This window comes from Ambystoma mexicanum, chromosome 1p (genome assembly GCF_040938575.1).
Source record: "Ambystoma mexicanum isolate Mex_15411 chromosome 1p, UKY_AmexF1_1, whole genome shotgun sequence".
Classification (NCBI taxonomy): Eukaryota; Metazoa; Chordata; class Amphibia; order Caudata; family Ambystomatidae; genus Ambystoma; species Ambystoma mexicanum.
The window spans coordinates 302,709,011-302,734,177 of NC_090921.1; the positions used below are offsets into that span (position 1 = coordinate 302,709,011).

Below are 25,167 nucleotides of genomic sequence, written 5' to 3' on the forward strand. Positions count from 1 at the left end.
TGATTCAAATAGAGTAGAAGCCCAGAAGAAACTGACAAGAAATGGCGAAAAAAGACCGGGGCTATTTTGGGGAAAATTGTCACCCTTTGTCTGCTGTACTGCAGCTGCGGTATCAGCCTGCAGGTACATGTCACCAGGTAGTAAACAAGAAACCACTGCCACCAGCCATTCAAGTGAGTTAGTGTAACAAAATGTTAGATGAGTAATGGGTTAAAGGAGTTACTATGTAACCCCCTAGCACTCCACATAAGGTAGTGTGTGCTGGACCCATAAAGTAAAGGTAAGTAAGACAGGGGTCTTCTTACTATTCTTGGGAGCAGTTATTTACTCATGAAAATGTAGTTAAATGTTAGAAGTCCAAGGGACTTCGGTGTATCGCAATGCAAAATGATGTGCCTATGGAGTTTATCAGACTCCATAAAACAGTAAGAAACGCAGAAAATCATAGCTGGGAAAAACACATGTGTAAGTGAGAATAAAGTCCCACTCACTCAAGAGTAAAAATGTAAAAAGCACCGAGTCGATCAAAAGAGAGAAAATCTGGCCAATCCTGATGGGATGTTTGCCAAAACTTTGAAAAGTGCACCATTTTCTTTGTGGTAGGACCACAGTGTCCTTAGGGGGAACCTGCAGCTGACGCCATCCCCGCAACTCTAGGTGTTCCTCAAGGGTCCTGCATCTTGCCCACCCTTTACAACACCTATACAAAGCCCCTTTTGATCTCCTGGATGCCAGTGGTATCATTTACACTAACTTTGTGAGCGTTACTCAAATTCTAGTTCCGCTCTCAGGAGACCATGTCATGGATACTAAATAAATTAACACAGCCTATAGCAACATTCAAAATTGGATGGCCACTCACAATCTATGCTTCAACGAGAACACTGAACTCCTTGTCATTGGCTCACTTCACTGGTTTAGACAACTTGACTCCACCTTCCCCTCCTCCTGTATTGACCGCACACCCATGCAGGTGTCTAAGCAAATAAAAACATTGGGGGGTCTACCATTTGTTTATTAGCATTTATAGAGTGTCCAGCAGCCCTTGGGCATTGTGGTGCTGTTACAAAAGAGACTTGCTGGTTACAAAGAAAGTGGAGAGCATAGTGGTTACATGCCGCAGCTTAGCTTAGTGGTTACAGGGCAGCTTTGCTTGTTGTTACAGGACATATATACATGATGGTTACAATGGTTACAGTAGAAATTAATTACATGTTTAGCTTATATTGGATACAGTAGATGTTGAATACATACATACATACATGCATGACTTAGTGGTTAATTGGGCAGCAGATGGGGATAGTTACAGATTTTGCTAGAGCGAGAAGGGTTGAACAGAGTAGTTTTAAGGGTTTTGGGAAACATTAGGAGGGATGGTTCAGCTCTAAGGTCGCTAGGGAGAGCATTCCATAGTTTGGGAACTATGTGGGGGAAGCCTAGACCTCCGGCGTTGGCTCTTTTGATGAGTGGGACTTGCAGTTGGTTGACATGGTGACGCCTTTTGGGATGGGTAGAACTGACTCTGTTGATGGTTTGTTAGATAGGATGGTGCTGTGCGACTAATGCATGTGTGCGTGATGGTTGGGATTTTGAATTTGACCCGTTCCTTAACGGGTAGCCAGTGAGCAGCTCGCCTGGCTTGAGTAATGTGTACTCCTTTGGGAATGCTGAGAGCTGCACGCAACACATTGTTCTACACTATTTGGAGCCTGTTGAGATTTTTGGCTGAGGTGCCTGCCAGGATGGCGTTGCAGTAGTCCAACTTAGCTCAGATAGTGGCACAGGCGATGGAAAGGCAGTTTTGGGAGGAGAGGAAAGATTTGATGGCATTCATGAGTTTGGTGGTGTGGGCTGAGGCAATGGCGCTGACCTGTCGAGTCCAGGTAGAATCCAAGGGTTTTTACGGAGGTGGAAACAGGGGTGATGATGGTGTTGTTGATAGTGCAATTGTCATACTTTTTTTGAGTTTTTGTAAGATTTCTTTGGGACTCGGTTTTGTCCCTGTTAAGGCAGAGACCATTCATTGCCATCTAAGTTTGTAAGGTGGTGTAGATTTGGAGGAGGGCTGCTGCGTCTTGGTCGTAGACACCAGAAAGGGGGAGCAGTACTTTGTGTCGTCTGCATAATTTGTAAATGCTATGCCGAGCGAGTCAAGTAAGTCAAACAGTGGCTTGGTAAATAGGTTGTAGAGAGTGGGGGCAGTGCATGATCCTTGGGGTACTCCACAGTGAATGGTGTCAGTCAGGGGCAGCATTGACCTGGTCGGAATAGACCTGCATGGCTCTACCTTTTAAGACAGAGGTTATCCAAGAGGTTGCTTCTGTGGAGAAGTGGGCTGCGTTGGCGAGGTGGGAGGTCCGAATGTTTTGATCTACAAGATCAAACGTGGCCGAGAGATCTAGGAGACGCAAAAGGGCTGGTTTGCCCTTGTCCATGATGTTGGTGATTTGGGTTTTGAGATCTAATAGGGCGATTTCTGTGCCGTGACCTGTCCGGAAGAGAGATTGTTTATTACCCAAGATAGCTTTGGTTTACAGATAGTGTTGAATTTGGGTGTGGGCATCTTTGTCAAGGATTTTGAGGAAGAAGGGGACTGTGGTGATGGGATGGTAGTTGTTGGGGCATATGGGATCAAGGGAGGGTTTCTTTGAGGGGGCGGACCCAGGCTTCTTTTAGGCTTTGAGGTACAATTCCTGAGGAAAATGGAAGCGTTGCTGAATGCAGTGATGATGATGGGGGGGGGGGGGGTGTAAGGGTGTCGGCGCACTGTTTGACAGTAGGTGGGCAGATGTCTCCTTTGCAAGTGGAAGGTTTAATGTGTTGGAGGAGGTCAAAGACTTCCTTTCTGTGACGTCTGATTTTAGTATAGTGGGGTATCGGGATGAGGTGGGGGGATTGGTGGAGTAAAGTTTCCCTGGTTTGGTAAGGCTTTCCGTTGAGAATGGATTGTTCCTTGAAGAAGCTTAATTTTGTTAAGGAGGGCTGCTTGAATGCTGGAGCACCAGGCTTCATCTTTAGATATTCTGTCTGGTTTGGTGGGTGGGGTGATGAGATCTTTGAAGCTGGAGAACATTTCCTTAATTTTGGAGTTGGCATTGATTTATTCTGAGATTAAAGGATTCGGATTTGGCTTTAAAAATTGCTTCTGTACGTAGTAGAGTTGGTTTTGAATTCGGTCAGGCTGGAGGGGGTGGGCGATGATTGCCGATGATTGCCACTTAGCTAGGCCAAGGCGTTTGTTTTTGTGTAGGACTGCTAGCTCTTCTGTGAACCAGGAGTTGGTGTACATTGATTTTTTTTTTCATATCCTCTAAAGGAGCTATGGTCTCAATAGCATTGGTAAGAGTGAGGGAGTAGATGTTGGCGAGAACCGTAGGGTTGTTAAAGAGAGGTTTGAATTTGGGAATGTCAAGAAAGGGGAGGAGATTGCCTTTGGTGAGATTTTTGGAACTTCTGACTTTGGCTGGTGGGGCGTATGAGAGTACTTTAGTGGTGGGTGTGGTTGGGATAGGACATTGTATGCAATGGTGGTCCGTCCACGGGAGGGCTGAATTCTCAGTGATGGCATCTGTGTAATTATGGTCAGCGACCCAATCAATGGAGCGACCTTTGTAGTGAGTAGGTTCTGAGACTTTTTGGGACAATCCTAGGTCAGTGAGGCCTTTGGCAAATAATGCGGCTGATTTGTCCTTGGGGGTCATGAAGGCCTAGATGGAGGTCTCCGAGCAGGAAGCTTTTGGTAGAGCTTTTTAGGTTATTTCCAAGAATTTGTAGGAGGTGCTTTTGGAAGTCAGGGGCTGTGCCAGGTGGTCTGTAAGTGATAATATTTATTGTACAGTTAGGGGAAAGCATGAGCTTAGAATAAATGTCAGCATTATTTTCCCATTGTTGGTAGCAGAGTCTAATGGAGAGGGATTGTTGAGCGATGAAAGCTACACCTCCACCTTTGGAAGTCTGGAGGTCCTGTCCAAGAATGGTGTAACAGGCTGGTAGAGCGAGAGAGATGGCTGAACCTGAGGCTTCATGTAGCCAGCTTTTGAGAGAGGAGAGGAGAGATTCAACTGAGGGGTGGGCAGAAGAGACGGCGGTGCAGGAGCTTAGTCTGAGGTGAGTGGTATGTTGGGGGGGGGGGGTTCGTGATCAGATCTGCGGGAGCCCTAAGTCTGAAGCGTCTGGTGGTTAGGGTGGGTTGATCAGTGGGTTTGGCTGCGATTAGGCTGTGGAGTGAAGCTAGCATGTGGGTTGACGAGGATTTGAGGTGTAGTGTGTGCGAGTATCGGGCATGGTGTAAGTGAGCCAGTGTGTGATTAAGAGGAATGTTTGTGCGAGGATTAGATTGGTGTTGGGAAGTGGTGTTTGGTATGAGTGCAGGAGAGCTGGGTTGCGGGTCGGGAGGTGATGCATTTGTAAGAGGGGGGGGCGTGCAATTGAGGTAATTGCATTCAATGGAAATACCGTCTTGATGAATCTCACAAATTATGTACAATATAAGTATGTCACAGGTTATGTGGTATATGTGCTGTGCGGTCAGAGGTACAAATCGAAAGGGGCACAGATTGGGCAATACAGTAGTAACAATGCAATCAACTATGCAGTATAAAGACACCGTTCAGTTGGAGCGCTGCATGCCAGGCTAGGATGATGGGAAGTGCAATTTGTTAACATCAAGACTAGTATGGCAGGTAAACATATGCAGAATGCTAACAGCATTATAGATTCTGGCAGCAGTATAGATGGGCTTGAAGCTGACCTTTCCATGAATAGACAAATCAATGCCCTACTGTCATCCACAGCCCATACAGCCGGACTCATTCTTCTGAGTAGGCAGTTCCTCTCACCGAGCAACCGCATCACACTCGCTACGGCCCTGATCCTATCTAAATTCGATTATTGTAATGTCCTACTTATGGGCACGTCAAAGGCCAACTTATTGAAACTTCAGTTACCCCAAAACAAAGCTCTCTGCTCTCAGCCTCAAACAATTGGACCATATCTCTGCCACTAGAACAGCCACTAGAAGCCGGAGGCCAGCAAGAGACATTTAGACTGAACGCACCAAGGTGTTAGTGTTTCAGGGGAAAATAGTGTCACCAGTAGTTGGAGTATAACCAGGCATTTGATTTAGCAGAAGTGGAGTACAAAGCTTTAAAAAATGCTTTTGGCCTGAAGCGCCTTGAAATAAAACTGGATGCAGGAAAAAGGTTGTAAGGTGGGTAAAGACCCCAAAGTCATTTTGCAGAAAGCTTCATGTGGGTAAATGTTGACATATGAATAAACTGGGGCGGAGTTGAGTCGATGGACAAATCTGTGTCTGTGTGGTAGAGGTATTGAAGTGCAACTTCTAACCTACAGGGGTGGATATTTCAGCAAACCACACCAGTTGGGAACAGACGAGTCCCCAATGGAGAGTTCTAGAGGGGTGTTTGAGAAACAGGGGGTCCCAGAAGAAAATGCAGCCTAGCCAGAAAAGCTCCAGTGGAATCAAACTAGTAAATGTGGTTGATATCTGCTGGCAAAAATATCTTCACCATAAACCATGGGGACCACTGATGGGAATGATTGTAATTAAGTCTGCACACATGGCCTAGAGTTGTGTACTTGCAGCGTTGGTTCCCAGAGAGTCAGTCACTTGGATACTTAGCTATGTGGTACATTTTCAGCTTATTTTCTAGATGCAGTTTGCATAATGCAAATCCCCATGGACTTTTACCCTGGGCCAAGGGCGAACCACCACAACAGAACAAACCGTTTTGAAGAGAGCCCCTCAAGCAGAAGCAAAAACAGCAACGAGGAAAACTCCAGAAAGGCTAGAAAACCTGCTAATCAGGTTTCAGTAGTTCAAAGGCGGGCAGAACTGTCACAGAAGAAGGTCCCTCTGTGAAAACTATTGATAGGGGGGTGAACCAGGCTGATCCTGAAGAGCAGAGGAGGTAGGATTTAGCGGTCTTAAAACTCTTCCAGATGATGGCAGTGACCGGCACCAAGGTGGGACAACCACAGTAATGTATGGCTTGAAGCCCGTGTTAAAACGGTCTGGAGACGGTCCCAGCGTTGAAGGCCTGGCCCAGCTCACGTAAAGCCAGCAGAATGGATGACTGAGGTGGCCCTGGAATGGCTATTAGTAGACAAAAATATCAACTAGAGATCAGCCCAGGGCACAGCATCCAGCCAGTGTTGGCAGGTTTGGTCCTTTAAAATGTAGCAACTGCAGGAAATTGTCTGGAAACCTCCAACAAGTAAACCTGCGTCTTACAAAAAGTCAGCAAAAAACGTTCTTGGTACACTGTCTCCCCTCATATACCACCACCATAAACCTGCCCACCAATCACATTAGGTGGGTAGGGATGAAGGGGTAGGAGGCCAGAAAAACAGGTTGGCCCATAAATCTGTAATGCAGGCCAGACTAGCCGCAAGAGGTGATATGGCCATCTCAGGAAGGTCTTAACCAGTCAAAACCAATATGGATTGTGCATCACAGGGCTCACAAAGTGCCCACATGTGTGAAATAGCTATTTAAGGAATACCCTGTGGATCCCCTGAACAAAGAAATCCCCTAAAACAAAATGGTCTAGACTAGGACTTAGGAAAAAACATTCCTACCTCAATGTTCTGTTGGTGAAGCTAAAAGCTGCCACCAGCCTACCCTATACAACCAATGTAGGGTGATGGAATCACACTAGGGCACATATGAGGAGCCCAAGAAGCACCTTGGAGCCTTATGGTTGACCCAGGACCATATGTTGAGGGGAGTGGGAGGGTTGCATTGGCTGCAGGACCTCTGTTGAAATCCATTTGACCACCGATAATAGATACATGGATCAGAAAATAGAGGCGGGTAAAGCAAAGTCAAGAGGACACAGAGGCTTTACGGAATTCCTAAAAAAAAGAAAAATCTCTCAAACTTCACTTTACACCCACCTAGCCCCCACTCCTTCCGCCATGCCCCACATGTCTTTTCCCTTTGTCACTGTGAACTGAGTAATCATACCTTCCTTTCTTCCCATTACCTTTTTGATTTGTTGTATAATCAACACCTTTGTTTCCCTTCCAGACCCCACTAGGGATCAGTGCTTTGGAGATCGCTTCAGCCGTCTTCTGTTGGATGAATTTCTGGGCTATGATGACATCTTGATGTCCAGTGTAAAAGCACTTGCTGAGAACGAGGAGAACAAAGGTATTGTTGAGTGGCCGCATGTGTAATTCAGTGGTTTTTAATGCTATGGAAGAAGTTTACCTGTTTGCCAGAATCTACCACCCTTATATAGTCATGCCATCTGGAAACCTAATTTTTATTTTGTTATGGCTTTCACACTAGGGTTCCTGCGTAATGTGGTTTCTGGGGAGCATTACCGCTTTGTCAGTATGTGGATGGCAAGAACATCATACCTAGCAGCCTTTGTGATCATGGTTATTTTTGTAAGTATTGCCACGCCATGTGTCGAACATCTTTCAGTGGGTTTTGTAGGTCATTCCTTGGATAACACATTCTATTACAGGCATCCTTTTAAAAAAAAATAAACATCTTTTATTTGATCAAATCCATTTCATAAAATGTTTTCACAATTCGGTAAGGCTTTCCACCAACCATCTTGGAGTATTTTAACTTCATATATGTCTCACCAAAACATTTTATCTTGTCCTCAGCAACCTTATCCACCCCACCCCTACAGTCTCCCGATCCTCAACTCACTAAGTGTGAAGTTAGGATACCGCATGTCCTAATCCACCCATTCTGTTTTGCTTGGTCAATCACATTCTCCCATCTTGTTTGATTAAGCTAATGCTTGCCAGAGGGGTAAAGAAATGATTGTGTGCTCATGTTCAATGTCACTACTGTGTCCTCTCCCCTAGCTTTCCCTCTGCCTCTTGATTTCACCCAACATCACAGGTATACTTTCTGTTGGTCAAGGAAACCCTTTTTCCTGCACACCTCGCCCCACCGGTTCATCACTTCCCATTGTCTCAACAAAGCTGTTGCCTTTGCCTATCCCTGTTTGGATTGACTTCCGTTCTAAATCTGTAAGGATCTGAGGAAAAAGTGTCCCCTTCTGAATTGTGAATGTCATTTTTCAATTCTGAAAAATTGAAATGTGAATGCAATGTTTTCCTTGTCACTTGATGCCTCTCGTTGGATTGCTCAATCTTGTTCATAGTCGCACAAATGTAGATTCCACTCTCTAAAAAAAGAAAAAAAGGAAATGTTGACCTGCCCTTTGCTTGCACTCTGTGGGAGCTCCTGAAGTCTGTTGTGGTGGTTTCTGTAACTAGAGGTATTAAAGGATGAGAAGTTTTAGCCATTTACATCATAAAATGCACCACTCAGTTTGATTTACAAGCCAGTTAGCCGTTTCTCCTAATCCTGGTAACAGGAGGGGCACACCGAGCACTCCATAGGGTGTAATACTGCTTGCATACATCCCCTTTCCTAGAGGATGGATGTGTTTGTAGGAGTTAGGCATATATTTCTAGGCTCACCTGTTTTTGCTTTTGTTTGACCCTCCTAGGAAATCGTTGTGGTCGGATACTAGGTGGGTTTGCTTTTCATCTCATCTATTTTTGTTCACTGCTTGTAATCCATTTTAATAGCGAACTAGGTGGGTGTGCTTTTCATCTTGCATCCATTTTTGCAGCTCACTGTACTTTGGCTTGACATCTTGCATTCTTGTTGTGTACTGCATTGCATTCCTTTTGCACCTCACCTTTTGCTTTGCATTGTAATTGTGCCCTCCTTAACCACATCTAAGTGCATGCCCCCCATCCTTCTCACATCTATCCTCTGGAGAGATGGTGAGAGCCACCTCCGTGGCAATCTTTTCTAATTGTTTCATTATCACCTATCCTCCCTCTCTCATGAAATCTGGACGGAAAAAGCACAAAAGACATCCTGGGTGCAAATCCTGGCCTTCCCATCGCAGACACCTGTGTCAGTGCATCCTCCAGAGAGCTCTTCATGATCTCCTCTGTCCCCTCTACAGACCTATGGACTCATCTCTACTCTCCCCTTTCTCAGCCTCTCCCATTAATGTTGGTACCAAGTAATTCCTCTAGGTGGGCTTCTTCTCCTCACGCTGCCTCATTAATGTCTATCACACTGGCACTGTTCTGGATCAGGGTCCTCAGGCCGACCTTCTTTGACCGATTCCTACCATATCTCATTAACTTTCTTTCTTCTCATGCCTTTCCCCCTTCTTTCCTTCTTTGTCCCTCCCCCTGTGATTGAAGTACCACGCCCCTGTACTTCACCTCTGAAAACCTTCAAAGGCTGAGACCGCCGCCACCTTGTGACTCAACGCCCGCTCAGCCAACAAAAACCTTGCTGACATCTGTCTCCTCCTTGAAGAAACTGATTGTGACATTCTCACTCTTACTGAGACATGGTTCAATACCAGCTCAGTCACCGCTTTTGACTCCCTCCTACCTGATGGCTTTAAGATAATTTCCAAGCAACAGCCCCACTGTACTGGCAGTGGGATTGCCTTAATCTCCCCTGAGTGGGTAACCTCTTCCTTCTAAACCACTCAGCTCTACTCTTCCTTTGAGAGCCTGGTATGTAAGCCGGTCAGCGCTCCCTCCTCCACCCTGACCATTGCTACCACTTTCCAGCCTCCTGGCACCCTCCCTGTTCCTCTCTGAACTGGTCTGGTTTCTGGTCTTCCTTACTTTCTACCTCCTCCAATCTGCTCCCTCTGGTCACCTTTAACATCCAATTGGACTCTCCTGACACAGCGTCCTCTTTTCATTGACCTCTGCACCTCCTTATCCCTATCCATTCTCCCTTCTGGTCCAACCCACTCTGCTGGACACCCTCTGGACACCCTCATACACTCTGACCTGCCTCTCATCTCGCATAGTCACCCACCCCCCCCCCCCCCTTGGTCAGACTACTCCATTCTCCTCTTCCACCTGGATCCTTATGGCCAACCTTGTTCACGAACATCCATTTGATGAAACAAGTGTCAGCTGCTGCCTACACTGCCACCTTTCTCTCCCCCCAAAGTGAGATTCTACCACTGCCATTGCTCTCAGCAACTTCCACCTGTCCATCAACACCCTTGGCATTCTTGCCCCTGTCATGAGGATCCGCTTGAAACCTGCCTCTGCGCAACACCTGGTAGGACTCAGAGCTTGCAGCTCTGAAATAAAAGGTATAGAGCTTTGGAATGGAAACCTCGGGGACACCCTCTTACAAACTTGCCGGCCGCCTACTCCAAAGGCAATACAGATTCGCTATCCATGCCAAGAAAAGGGCCCACATTCAGGCATGGTATCCGGTGCATCCAACAACACGGCTGAACTTTTCGAAATCTGCACAGAACTAGCCAACCCTTCCGCGGTATCCTCCGCCCCTACTCCCTCTCATGCCCTCTGCAATGTACACACCACTCACTTCACTAACAAAACCCAGGACATCCTGAATAGCCTTGTTACTCTCCCACCCCATCCCTCACCCCCTTGCCTCCCTTGGCCTCTCCTCACACCTCCTCCTTCGCCCTTGTCTCACCTGATGCAATCACAAGAGTTGTACGCTCAATGAAGGTCTCTTCAAAACAGGGTTCCCCCTGTTCTTCGAGAACCATCAAGGACAACATTGGCTCTCTTGCCCTGGCATTTGCTGATCTCTGTAACAACTCCTTTGCTACTGGTTCTTTCCCCTCCTCCCTCAAGCACTCCCTTGTGCGCCCCCTCCTTAAACCGTCAGCAGAGTCTACCTGTCCAGCCAACTACTGCCCTATTTCAATCACCCCCTTCCTGGGGAAATTGCTGGAGAAGTTGGCCCTGTCCCAAATCAACTCTTGCACTGAATTTGTTGGTGGTCTCCACGACCGTTAATCTGGATTCCAAGCATCCAGAGGCACGGAAGCTGCTCTTCTGTACACCCGCGAAGAACTGCTTGCATACCTGGATTCCAACTCCCCAGCTGTCCTCATCCTTCTTGATCTCCCCCCCCCCCTCACTGCATTTGACAAGGTCAGCCATTCCATCCTCATAGAAAGGCTCCACGACACCCTTGGTATCTATGAGCAGGCACTGGACTGGCTGACCTCCTTCCTTACTGACCGCTCCTCAAGTCATCCTTGGCACGTTTTCCTCTATTTCCTTTTCTGGTGTCCCCCAGGGCTCTATCCTCTCGCCCTGGCGCTTTAACATCTACCTTTATCAACTGGCACTCATCTCCCCCAACTGCAGGTATTACGCAGACACACAACTCTTCAAACCTCCTGCTGACCCTCTTGCACCTTCCATCATCCCTAACTGCCTTTCTGCCATCCATCCATGCCTGGTGCACTGCCAATAATCTCTACCAGCAAAACTGAGATCCTTCCCTTTGGGACCCCTGCTCCCCACGTTTTCCCTTCACTCTGGCCTTCCCTCATGGGGTCTCCCCCGGCTCCCTCCTCTGAAGCTAGAAACCTTGGAGTCATCTTCGAATCCTCTCTCCTACCTCCCTCACACTCTGCTAAGAAGTCCCACTTTTAGCTCTTCCTTATCAAAGGAATACTACCTTTTCTCACCTTCCCCCAGAAGCTGTTACCCGAGCCTGGGTTCTCTAGGCTTGACTATTATAATAGTCTTCTCCTTAATCTTCCTTCTTCCACTCTGCTTCTGATGCTTGTTAATCTGCTTAGAATCACATGCTGTGCATATGGTCCGACATCCAGTGGTAACCGCTGAGTATTGCATCTTGTCTTTCGGGGACCGAAAGGGGACTTCGGCATAGGCGTATCTGTAACACTATCCCTATTGTGGCGTGTAGTGTACCCAAAATCCCTCACGCACCGAGGTTCCTCAGATTGTTTTTTTCCTGCCCAGATAACTGGTCGCCCTATAGCGGAGCTCTTACATAAGAGACATTGTTTATCTTAAAGCGACTTGCCGGTTATTCCCCTTTTAGCTTTAGGTCACTTCGACGGCAGGAACAATTTCGAAGAAGACTGCGGGGGATTTGTCTATGGCGGTGGATTTCGGCGCCTAAGATCCGGCAGCTGAAGCCTCCACGTGGCCGGGCCCTCTGGCCAACCTTTACAGTAGGGAGAGTGGGGTCGGGGTTCGTTATGTCTTTCCTCTTTCCCCCTCTTTACCCTCTAGGTTTGGTCATATTTCCCTTTTGCTATGGAAAGGACTCCTTTTAGGTTCTGCCCTAACCGTAGGGTCAGATACCCGTGTAAGGACGAGCACAGGTCGAGCAACTCGTCTCCTTAGATCACGATGAGAAGCAGTGTGCGGCTTGTAAACTCCTTCGGCCTAAGACCCTTAAGGAACACTGTGTAAAGAAGTGGGCCGCGTATGGTATGTCGCGGGTGGAACCCTCTTCCTCCACACCCGCCGAAAGTGACGGGGCACCTCCGATGACCAAACATCCGTTGCGGATGTAATAGACCTTGAGGCGGACACTCCCCCACGCCCGTCCCCGACCCTTCAAGGCCTGACACTAGTCTTGCTTCAGGGACAAAACCCGGCGACAGGGGCGTACAAAGAACGCATTACACTAAACACACAACCCCCTCCACGTATTTCGAAGGGTACGTTGAAAAAGGTGAAGGCGCCAGCAGGGCCGTCAAATTTCAGCGGATTCCTCTGATCGGTCAGATCAACAGCCTTCCCCGCATCCCCAGCAGCGTTTTGCGACTGGGCATTCCAAAACAAACAAGGCCGCTACCCCTAAATCAGGTTTACATGTTGAATTACGGAATTTCGATGCTCCGAAGGGCCCGACAGGCCCAGTAGGCCCTAAATCTCCACCTAGGACTCAAGGTGAAAAACCTACCGATAGGCCCTCTAACGCCGCGGTAGGCAGTAAATCTACCGATAGACCTTCGGACCCACTAACTCATGCTGATTTGTCAAAAATTGAACACAGTATCACAAGAATTACTTCGGCGGTTGGGCTTATACCTATTCCGGCGAAAAACATGGGGCAGGCCGCTGACAAATCTACAGATGCGCCATGGTGCCCCGATTTTCGCGAGACACACGAGGACAGTCAGCCTCTTTCCAACACCCTGAGTGTCAAATTTCGGCGTCAAAGGGCGGAAGATGTTTTTCCACCCGTAGGCCCTTCAGGTTCCTCTAAGGGAGAAATTTGAAGGGTGCATGGATCGTCTTGAAAAAAATCTCATTTTTTCTAAACATCCTTCCCCGGAAAGATCTTGTGGACAACCTAATCTTAAATCGGCTTCACATTTCCAAGAAGATCAGCCCTCGGCCCCCGTCCATCATGAAGACCTGGTGTAGATGGATACTTATCAAGACATTTACAATGAAGATGAAGAAAATTCATTCCTGCAGGGCTACAATGATGACCAGGCGGATGCCACGGACAATTGGGAGGAAACCCAGCAAGTGGGGACGCACCCATGGACTCTCCCCCAAAAAGATAAGAACACTGATGTTCTGGTCCTGTATTCTCCTCAGCCACCCCGGCTCGCCAGGCATCGTCTGTAGATGACCAAATGGCCTCCAATGCCATGCATGTTAAAGAAGACAGCAGATTACTTCTAAATCACTACTCAAGAACCGGTACCCGAGCAGGACTTTGTAGGAGACCTTCTCAAGGAGAAACCCCACTCAAGCCATGCCATTCCCCTCCTTAATTCTGTTAAAAGAAGATTGGCCCCCTGCCTGGTGTCGCCAGCTCAGACCCAGGCAGTGAACCCAAGAGTAGAAAAGTTATTTTGGCCAGCTTCTTCAGACCCTCAATACATTAAAGCGCACGCCACCGCCGATTCCCTGGTAGTGACTACCAACCGGAAACGGGAAGGAGTACCCCTTTCTACAGGGGAGGCGCCTCCGGATAGAGAATCCAAGAGGTTGTATGCCTTAGGTAAGCAGGTTACCTCTGCTGCTCCATATACCTCGCGCATAGTGAATAACACTACGCTGCTGGCGAGTTTTGCTGACGCTCAATGGAACCTAGTACAGGAAGGTCTCCAGGAGGTCCCAGAACCCGTCAGGTCCAGGCTGCTCACCATTGTGGCTAAAGGCAGGCAAATAAACCAGAATGTAATGAAGAACACTCTGGACACTAGTGAGACAGGTAGGTCTCTGGCCCAGGGCACTTTATTTAAGCGGTAAGCTTGGCTTTGTTACTCAGGTTTCAAGCCTGAGACACAGGCCGCTCTCATCAAAAAAACCCATTGAAGAAACAAACCTTATCCGAAAGGCGGTTGGTGAGGACCTGGAAACGGCCAAAAAGGAGTTTGAGACTCTTAAGTCCCTACAACAGATTACTCAAAAACGTTTCCCCCCAGGGGGAGGTAATTCTCGTCGGTCCTTTTGAGGGCAGTACTGTGCAAGTCAGAACAACTATAGCACGGGAAACTTTAATGCTGGACAAACATCAGGAAGCCCTGCATACTACCCACCAAGAGGTCAGCGACGCGGCAAAGCCAGAGGTAGAGGGGCCAATCCTAGAGGAGCCGCAGCCTCTGGTCAGAAATGACCATCCGATCCAAGTCCTCCCCCATGTCGCCCCGGTCGGGGGGGGCTCACCTGCATCAGCAGACAGCGCATGGAGTGTAGTTCCCACAAGTAGTGTCCAACCATATAAACCTACTGGAGCTATTAGCGGTGTTCAAGGCATTAAAGGCTTTTCAGATGCAACTACAAGGGAAGACAGCGCTGATTCTAACAGGCAGCACTGCAGCCATGTATTACCTGAACAAACAGGGTCACTCACTCTCCAGGGCTATCCGAGCTGTCTCAAAACATTTGGATGTGGGCTCTCAAACACAAGATGTTTGTTGTCCCAACATGTTCCAGGGGAACTCAATCTTCTGGCAGATGTGCTCAGCAGAGATTTCCCTCTGCTCATAGAAGAATGGCGTCTGCACGAAGACACATTGTCCAACGTCTTCGCAGAATGGGGCTTCCCAGAGATCGACCCGTTCGCGACTCAGGAGAAAGCCCAATGCCAAGACTACACCTCCAGGTACCCCCAGAACCGCTCCAAGGGGAACGGTCTCTGGCTAACATGGTTAGGGAAATTTGTCTACGCTTCCCGCCCCCCACCACCCCCACTGCTAGACTCCCCTTCTCAACAAGATAGTGCGCAAGGAACCAGTTACCAGGATACTGGTGGGCCTGCCAACCCTGGTTCGCTCATCTAATGGAAATGTCCCTCTCCCCACCAATAAAACTACCCTGCCCGTACAACATTTTGTCTCAGGACAGGGGGGAGAACCTACACCCATGCCCCCAAACTCTGAACTTGCCAGCCTGGCTTCTGAGGTCAGAGTTTTGGACACCTACAGCTCCCTCAGAGTTGCATGGACAAACTCAGGAAAGCTAGAAAACCTAACACCCGTTATTGCTATGCCAGCAAATGGAAACGTTTTGTCATCTGGTGTAATACCAAGGGCGTCAATCCCATCGATTGCTCACCCACACACATTGTGCTGTACCTAACCCATTTGTTGGACGTCTTCAATTTCCTGAAAATTCATCTGGCTGCTCTTTCAGCCTACACCACATCACAACAAAAGGTGTTGTGGTGGAAGATACCGGTGATTAAGGCCCTTCTGGAAGGGGTTAAGAGGATTTATCCTCCCATTTCTCACCCAGCTCCTGAATGGGATCTAAATGTGGTTTTAACCAGGCTCATGGGATCTCCCTTTGAGCCAATGCATAAAGCAAGTCTAAAAGACCTTACTTATAAAACAGCCTTTCTAGTGGCTATCACTTCTATCAGAAGGGTTAGTGAACTACAGGCCCTTACTGTTCTAGACCCTTTTGTTACAGTCCACAGGGATAAGTTTAGTTCTATGCACTCACCCCAGATTCGTGCCTAAATTAATCTCAAAGTTCCATGTGAACAAATCAATTGAACTATCTACCTTTTTCCAGAATCCCACGAGCATGGCCGAAAGAAGCCTGCACACACTAGATGTGCACAGGGCAGTCATGTTCTACCTGGAAAGACCAAAACCACTGAGGAAAACAAACCAATTTTTCATTTCAGTGGAAGCTGGTGGAGAGGGGGGGGAATCCCCGTCTCTAAATCGGCTATCCAGGTGGATTGTCAAATGCATCACACTATGTTTCTCTCTTGCTTAGAGAGAACTGCCCTTCAAGCCTAGAGCACATTCTACTTGGGACACTGGGGCGTCCATAGCATTCATTGCAAATGTTCCCCTAGAATCCATTTGCAAAGCGGCAACCTGGATTTCTGTACACACCTTTACAATTGCGTAGACCCTCATTCTGGGTCTGATTCTCAGGTGGGACAACCAGTACGAAGACATCTTTTCTCTAGTGTTCCTTCTCACAACCCACCGCTAACTCCGGGTACTGCTCGCTAGTCTGAACAGCATGTGAATCTAAGCAGATTAACAAGCATCAGAATACATGCATTACTTACTGTAATAGCATTTCGAGGGGATTGTGTCCTCCGACGTATTCCACATCTTTGACAGTGATTACCACAGCTGTGCTGCTTCGGAAAACTTTTTCGGTGTAGGCGTCCTGCGTCGATACGCTCCCTCGAGGACCTCCTCCGACGGTCGACATCACAGGATGTTATAAGTAGGACACACGATGCCCGTAGCCTCAGTTCTGTTTTTTCCACGAACGTGTTCGCTTCGAAATCTCGGCGCACCTCGGTTCTCTTGTTGAATTGGTTCTTCTATTGTTCGAGAAATATGCCTCGGCAAGAGCCACACCACCGATGACTGCGATGAAATGCCAGTCTTTGACGTCAAAGGCCTTGCGGGAGAGGAAGAAGTTGTCGGTGGGTAGGGTTTCCAAACCCCGTAAGTCGAAATCCGCTGGACTTTCGACCGATTCGAGGGGCGAGACTCTGCATCGGCGTAAGTCCAGGGGGTCTCGTTCCAGGAGTGGGTCCTGCCATACCTCTGCCTCTTCGAGGCATTCACAGAAGCGCCATCACCGTTCGCCTTCCCCATCCTCGTCAGAGGACTCCGCCAGACGGCTGGTGGCTTGTCCCACGAAACACTTGTTGCTGGTCAAATGGGAGGAATTCCGCTGGCAGATGGAGATTTTCGAATCGCAGGGCACCGTTCCGTCCGCGCTTTTGAGAGAAACCGGCAAGGAAGGTGCTAGGACCACCGATAGCACGCCTTCGGGCTCGGGCCATCGGCGCGATAATTGGGAACCGTCCCAGTCCCGATCGGACAAGGATGATCACCACCGTGCCCGCTCCAGGTCCCGGTCTTCGACGCCGTTGAGACCGTTGGAGCCTGTGAGGCCTTCGAATAAGGCATCAGCGCCATGTCCGTCGAGGGACTTGCTCGAGGCTCTAGCTCCGAGGAAGTCATCAGTGCCGAGACAGTCGAAGGACACGCTTGGGGCTCCGGCCTCGATGCCTTTGTCGAAGTCGTTGGCGCCTCGGTCGACGCCACTCCCATCGGTGCCCTCAACGCCTTTTGATGAGAACTTGCCGGAGGTCCCCCAGAGAGCTGTGGAAGCTCCGAGAAAGGCGCTCCGCAAGTCTGTGCGGCCTGTGTTTGACCCATACTGTTCTTCCTCCCAGGGTGGACTAGTTCCAACCTTTGGCGTACATTTCTGAGGTACAGGAAGGGTCTGAGGAAGAGGGGTTGGTGCCTCCTGAGGTTCCTGATGACCTGTTGTCTGACCTTCGTCAATCTTTACATGATTCCAGTGGTCTTGATACTTCCCAGGAGGTTGAGTTTGGCAGGCCTGAGCCTGGTACGCATGCTGATTCCTCGTACAGGTGCCTCATGTCGAGGGTAACAGAGTGTCTGGGGTGGTCTGCTCCACCTGTGGATTTTCTGCAGGATGACCTGACAGATATCTTGGACAGGGTCCACCCACTGACCCGGTGTTGCCATTTCATATGGCCTTACAAAGAAGGGTGGCGGAGAGTCTCCGGCAGTGAATAAGTCGTTGCCGAAAAAATACGGCCCAGCCAGTGGTGACCCCTGCTACTTGTCTAAGCACCCTACTCAGGAGAGTTTGGTGGTGCAGGCGGATATGGCCCCAGCAAAGCAGGCTGCGTACCCTACAATCCCTCCTGATAGGGACGACAAACGCTTTGATGGTTGGTCGAAGAAGGTATTTTCTTCTGGGGGGGGGGTATGGCTTTAAAGGCAGCCAACTCCGTTTGTGCCCTTGCAAGATTCACACACACTCTGTGGAATTGTGTCGTTGGCGGCTGAACATATTCCCAAAGGGGAGGAACGGGATGGTTTTCTTGCACTCGTTCAGGATGGCAAGGATGCCATGTGTGAAACCGTTCAGTCGGGTCTGGACGTGGCAGACTGTGTCAGCCGGTCCATGGCGGCGAGCACCATGATGCGCATGTTTGCGTGGTTGCGGAAGTTGGGGTTTGCTCTTGATGTACAGTCCCGGCTTCTCAACATGCCCTTTGATGGTGTCCATGTTTTTGACAGCAAGGCTGACAAGAGCCTTGAGGTTGCAGACCTCCAAAGCTGCAGCGAAGTCCTTGAGCACTACAGTGCGTCAACCTCTGCCTTTTTGGCCTAGGTGTCAGCAATGGAGGAGAGGCTCCTTTTGTAGAATAGCGTGCCATTACTTCAGATGTGTGGGTTCTGGAGATCATAGCCCACGGCTACTATCTTCCTTTCCGGCAGAGGCCTCACGACAATCCACCAGGGAAGCTCTTTGAAGCATCCAGATCCGGTCCTTGCGCAGGAAATACTATCTCTGCTAGAGAAAGGTGCCATAGAACTGGTTCCTGTAGCGGAAAGGAACAAGGGATGCTATTCCCCCATATTTTTTGATCCCGAAAAAAGACAGAGGATTGAGACCCATCAAGGACTTGCGTGGTTTGAACAAGCTCCTCGGGAAGGACATGTTCAAGATGCTTACTCTTAATTCCTCCAGGCCCTTCATCTTCAGGATAGGTTGATTTCTGTCGACGTCAAGGATGCTTAATTTCATGTGCCGATTCATCCCAAGCACAGGAAGTACCTGAGGTTGCGGCTGGCGACTTGCATTTTCAGTTTCGGGTCCTGCCGTTCGAATTGACCACCTCCCTGATGGTCTTCACCAAGTTGATGGTCTCGGGGAAAGGGGGATTCACGTCTACCCCTACCTGGACGATTGGTTTATCAGGGCGCGCTCTCCCGAGCAAGTCCTGGATCATCTGTACATCACCTGCCACGCTGTTCACATGATGGGCTTCTCCCTCAACTTAAAGAAGTCTCATGTGACACCTACCCAGCGGCTCCAGTACATCGGGGCAGTGCTAGACACATCCCTGGGGCAGTGTTTGCCTCCCTCCCCAGGTGAGGGCTCACCACATTCTGCAGATGGTGTACAAATTTCAACATGCCCAGAGTCTCCCGTCCGAGTTCTTGAGATTGCTCCGCCTCATGGCATCCTGCATTTAACTGGTGCCAGAGGCCAGGCTGCGGATGAGATCTCTGCACTGGGCACTCAAGATGCAGTGGTCGCAGTTCTCCGGCAGGATGTCGGACCCCGTTCAGATTCCACCCTCTGTCGCCCAGGACCTTCTGTGGTGGCCCGTCAAAAGATATTTGTTCAAAGGGGCTCTGTTTTGGCAACCTTGGCCCGAGGTGACTATCGTGACGGACGCATTCCTCACAGGTTGGGGAGGTCATGCCAACGAGCTAACAGCCAGCGGTCGTTGGTCTCGTCAGAGTCCAGACTCCACATCAATCTGTTAGAGCTGCGGGCTGTCAGGCTAGCCCTGAAGGCTTTTCTGCCATCTGTGCGGGGGAAGAATGTCCTGATTATGATGGACAATACAGCCGGCATGCACTACCTCCACAAAAAGGGGGGGGGGGGCAGGGTCACTCCCACTGTGCAGGGAGGCGATGCAGCTCGAGTTCTGAGCCATCCAGCAGGAAATTTCGATCTCGACAGTTCATCTGGCCGGAGACAAAAACGCGGCGGCGGATGCTCTGAGCAGGCAGAGCACGGTCTGTCACGAGTGGGAGCTGGCTCAGGAGATTCTCTTGGAGATCTTCGCCCTTTGGGGGACCCCTCAAGTGGATCTCTTCGCCTCCAGTGTCAACCGGAAGTATGAAAGTTTCTGCTCGCGAGAATTTCCTCCAAAAGGAGCCTTAGGAGACGCGTTTGTGGTGGAGTGGTCCTTCCCACTGCTGTATGCGTTCCCTCCAGTCCCCGTCATTCCGCAGGTGTTGCAGAGGTTACGGAGGTTCGGTTCCCGGGTGATCCTCATTGCTCCGATGTGAGCCCCGGACCTTCTCGACTTGTCCATCTGCCCTCCACGTAGTCTTCCCTACCGAGACGATCTGCTCTCACAGGAGGGGGGTCAGGTTCTCCATCCAGAGGTCAGATCCCTCAACCTTCACGCTTGGCTTCTGAAAGGTTGAGGTATAAGAATTGGGACCTCCCTGAAGACGTGTTGGAGGTGTTGCTCTCGGCCAGACGGCCGGCAACAAAGTCTCTGTACCGTTGCCGTTGGTGTAAATTCTGCGACTGGTGCAGAGTTAAAAATGTGGATCCTTTTGAATGTGACATTCCCATGGTTCTGTCTTTTTTGCTTTTTTTGCCCCACAGGGGCTTGCAAGTGGGGACCATTAAAGGTTACCTGGCGGCGCTGTCCATATTTAAGCGCTCGTCCGAAGAATGTTCCTATTTTAAGATTCCTTTAATTTCTCAGTTTTTGAAAGGGCTCACTAATGCGTTTCCTCCGTCACCTTTTCTGGTGCCAGGTTGGGATTTGAATCTTGTTCTTAAGTTTCTTATGGGTGCTATATTTGAGCCTTTGCATTCTTGCCCTTTGAGACTGTTAACTCTGAAAACTGTTTTTGGTTGCAGTTACTTTCGCTCGCAGAGTGAGTGAGTTACAGGCACTTTCAGTTAAGCCACCCTTCACTGTGTTTCATAAGGACAGGGTTGTCCTTCGAGTTCGTCCTTACTTTCTTCCGAAGGTGGTTTCGGAATTTCATTTGAGCCAGAAGGTGGTTTTCCGGCGTTCTATCCTCCTCTACATCCTGGTAAGGAAGAGGAGAGGCTCTATAGGCTTGATCCTAGGAGAGCGTTGAGTTTTTACATTTCGTGCATGTCCCGGGTCAGAGTGGACGATCAACTTTTCATTGGTTACGCTGGAAAGCGTTTGGGACAAGCTGTGACGAAACATACTTTGTCTCGTTGGATTATTTTAGCTATCTCCGAGTGTTACCGCTTGGCGGGTAAGGATCCTCCGGCTGGCTTGCAGGCCCATTCTACCAGGGGTGTGGCTGCGTCTACTGCACTGCAGAGAGGTGCTCCTATTCGTCACATCTGTGATGCAGCCACCTGGGCTTCGGTACATACTTTTGTACGTCACTACTCCCTCGATTCCATCCGAGGGCAGGATCTGGCCTTTGGCAAGGCAGTCCTTTATTCCGCAATTTGATTGGGCACGCTAAATTTGTGTTCTAAATTCTTTTGCCACCTCCTTGCTTGGTACTGCTTTGGGAGTCTGTCATAAATATGGAATACGTCGGAGGACCCAATCCCCTCGAAGAACAAATTACTCTTACCTGGTAACGTTCTTTCGATGGGATGGTCCGACGACGTATTCCATATCGCTCCCTCTCTACCTTCCCCGCTGCAGAATTTCTTATGCGATTGCAGCTTGCGGTCCGCAAGGCCTTGTGTGTCTGACTGGCAGAAAACTGGTGTCACAGGTTCTGGGGGGAAAAAAATACAACTGAGGCTAAGGGCGTTGTGCATCCTACTTATCACATCGGGTGACGTTGGCCGTCGGAGGAGGTCCTCGGGGACGGCGCATCGATGTCATTGAAGCAGGACGCAGATGCCGAAAATTTTCCAAAGCAGCACAGCTGTGGTGATTCCTGTCATAGATCTGGAATATGTCGTCTGACCATCCCATCGAAAGAACATTACCAGCTAAGAGAGTAACTTGTTCGTCTTACTACTTTCTCACTTCATGTACTCACTCACAATAGCCTTGGGCTCCCTCATGGCAGAAAAAATACAATCGGAGGGTCCTTGGAGACTGAGGGATTTTGGGTACACTATACGTCATGATAGGGATAGTGTTACAGACACGCCTATGCCGACGTCCCCTTTTGGTCCCGAAAGACGAGACGTAATACTCTGCGGTTCCCACTGGATGTCGGACCAAATGCACTGCATGTGAATCTAAGCAGATACAATTATCAGAAATGCTATTACGGTAAGTAATGCATGTCGTCCTCTCCAGCTAATCCAGAATAGGGCAGCAAGACTTATCCTTGGCCTCAAGCTCAGGGACCGTATCTCTCCTGCCCTAAAAAGTCTTCACTGGCTCCCAGTTGCTCCACGGATTAAATTATAATCCCTTCATCATCCACAAGGCTTTCTGGGGCAGGGGGGGGCCACACAATCTGCAACTCTTAGTATATGTTCCCCATCTACACCCCTGCACTCCTCTGGCACCAACTCTTTGTGTAAAGCGTTTCACTAAACAGAGGGCAGGAGGTCGATCTTTCCTCAGCTGGCTCCCTTCTTTGGAACAGCCCCCCCCCCTTCCCTCTTCTTCTTGAGCAGGACTTTGTTAATTCTGGAAGCTCCTCAAGACTTACCTCTTTACACCCCTCCCCCCCTCCTCCGCCCGCCCCCCTTGTCTGCTAATCTCAGTTGCTTGTTTGGTATTCAGGGCCCTTATTCCTCCCCAGGGCAGTAACCTCCCACACCGAATTCCCCTCCCCAACCCCCCAGCTTCCGTCTTTCCTCAGCACTTGCCTCACCCACCACTATGGAGGCTTGCACTTAACTTACATTGCACTTCGCTTCTTTCTTTGCCATTTCTTGTGTGCTTGCTGTTTGAGGTCTTCGTCTGCCATTGTAGGTGGGAACAACCTAAGTGGAAGTTTTGTCTTCGGCAGGAATCCTTTTGATTCCCCTCCCAGGCTCCAGAGTGTCTGAAAAGACAGAAAGCGAGGGAAGAGTCCAAAACTCAGCAGCCCTTGGTCTTCCACCTTGCCTGAAAGGAACCAACTCCCAGTGGGGGGCTAGCTATCCTGATTGGACAACCCGACCGCCCGTTTCTTGCAAATGAAGTGGGAGATTGCAGAAGTTGTGATGTAGTTCCTGTTAAATACTCCGAATCTGGAAGCTGCTGACAAGTCAACTACTGAAACTGAAGAGGAAGAGAAGACATCTGTAACGATTTCCAGTGACCGGAGAGATTGTTGCAACCCTTCCTTCCATTCAACCTGGGGGATCCCAAACAGGATGCCTCCTACCTAGAGGCTGGTGAGACCTACTAGTCTCAGGAAGACCTGCAGTTTGAGCCATCCCACGACGTGCTGCGACCTTGCTGGGCTGCAATACCCTGGGACCTCAAGTGCACGGTCTTCCGAATCGTGCTGAAACTGAGGGTGTCCTGCCGGATCTCTGGAGACGTGGAGTCCTTGATGTCCCCTCACCAGAGCGCTGGACTAGATTAGCGACAATCCGTAAGCGATATTCAGCCCTCTCCTGGCTCCAGAAAAGGGCTCCAAAACCAGAGAGCCGCATCCAGCCACAAAGAAAGTCTTGCCTGGAAACTTCCCTGCTACAAATTCCCTTCCAGTGTCCTATCTTCACGACAATGAATTAATCGACCGGGTTATTCGCTGCAGATGCTGATGGTGTCCAGCTGCAAAATCTTCTGTGCTGAGGTACTGTGTTGGCTGGCTTATTACTTGCCTTAAGACTTTAGTGGTTGTTGTGAAGTTTGGGGGTGATTCACGTGATTGGGCGTCCTCTCATCCAGTTCTCCCAGGCCCAATGCTGGAATCCCTCTAGGGTGTCTTCTCTGAAGCCCCTGGACCCTATTTAACTCTAAAGTGAACTACCTACTTGTTTTGAAGAGATTTACTTTTCCTGCATCTGTACCTATCCTGACCTGTCTGTTTGCCACTCGAGACCTAGCAACCCTCTCCTGCCACTGAGCACACTCATACTCCAAGAATAGGGAAGAACTTATAAGGTTTGGGCCCTTTGCCTAGTAAATGTAGCAAGAGTTTAAAAGTGACTTACTTGTTAAAGAGTTGGTTGATAACGGTCCGTCTGAAATATGAGCAGTTACAAACATTCTTACTATCCTTTGAATGTGTTTTGCTATTCTGAAAACTGTATGTAAGGTTATTTTACTCACTTGTAAATTAGTTCCCCCACTTACCAAAAGTAATGCTGTTGGCTTCACCTGACTATTTCTTTCAGAAAGTAAGTGTACAGGTTTACCAACTGGCTCTTGCTTCCCCGGACCTGCTCTATAGACGGTCTAAAATAAGTCTGCTTTGGGCTTTACTTAACTTGAGTAGCTGTGTGCAATTCTTAAATAAGTGTATTGCGGGTTTTACTAACCTTGGTCTGCCTTCTGCCATCCTAAAATAAGTTGTTATTGCTTAACTCAATCTGTGCTCCACTGATCTGAAAAGCAACTGTAATATTTTATTGCAACCTTAGGTCTTACCTAGTATAACTGAGGGTTATCCTGAATGTAGTGTTAGGTTTGTACTGTTCCATGAATTTGTGTTCAACTACTACTCAGAAAGGTACCCTGGTAACAGGGTTGGTTTACTAGGTGATTTCTTAACTGAGTGTCACTGCATGACTGACGGGGTCTTCTCCCCTTGACCTACTGTAATGTAATCGAAAAGTAATTTGTTGTTTTAATCCCCCTGAGTAGGTGTGTTCTATTGTAAATGGATAGGTCTGACTTGCCTAGAAATACTGTTACTGATCACAAAGTCTAGGCTTTGTTCTGTGTACCTTAAGCATTGTGTTTATAAAATGTGTTTAGGATTCTATGACCAAGTACTAGCCGACCAAGATTTACCTTGGCCTTTTTGTATTTTTGTAATAACTCTGGGTGTAAGTGTTTCTATTAAACCATTTTTATCTCACAGGTTCTTTGTACCTTCCTACAGCCCTCTTCCACCTAAGATAAGCCTGGCTGCTCTGTCTATGGTACCAGTACAGCCTTATACTAAGAGTGGAGTTTTGTACTGTCTCAATTGTATCGTTTTACTAAGCCCTTAGTTGGACTGCAGAACAACTGTCTTAACAACCACCTCTCATATTTGGCTCTTCCCCAAACTCATTCAAAGCACACACCAGGTATGCCAACATTCTCGGGACTGACAGCCACACATCATTCATGAATATTCCCTCACCTGTTTAGGTATCCAGAAGGACAAGCAACAAGACGGAACACAGGACATCCAGACACATTCTAGATGTTTGGATACATGCTACAGC

At 48.7% G+C, this 25,167-nt stretch overlaps 1 protein-coding gene across 4 annotated transcripts in view; it reads left to right on the forward strand.

The window, feature by feature from the left end:
• The window catches only part of TMEM259 (transmembrane protein 259), a 648,432-nt gene that overhangs the window by 371,010 nt on the left and 252,255 nt on the right, over positions 1-25,167 (forward strand). For all 4 annotated transcript variants that reach the window (XM_069647475.1, XM_069647467.1, XM_069647484.1 and 1 more), the window contains exons 5-6: positions 7,052-7,174; positions 7,316-7,416. In XM_069647475.1, coding sequence (XP_069503576.1) covers positions 7,052-7,174; positions 7,316-7,416 — 224 coding nt within the window. The remainder of the gene's footprint in view (positions 1-7,051; positions 7,175-7,315; positions 7,417-25,167) is intronic.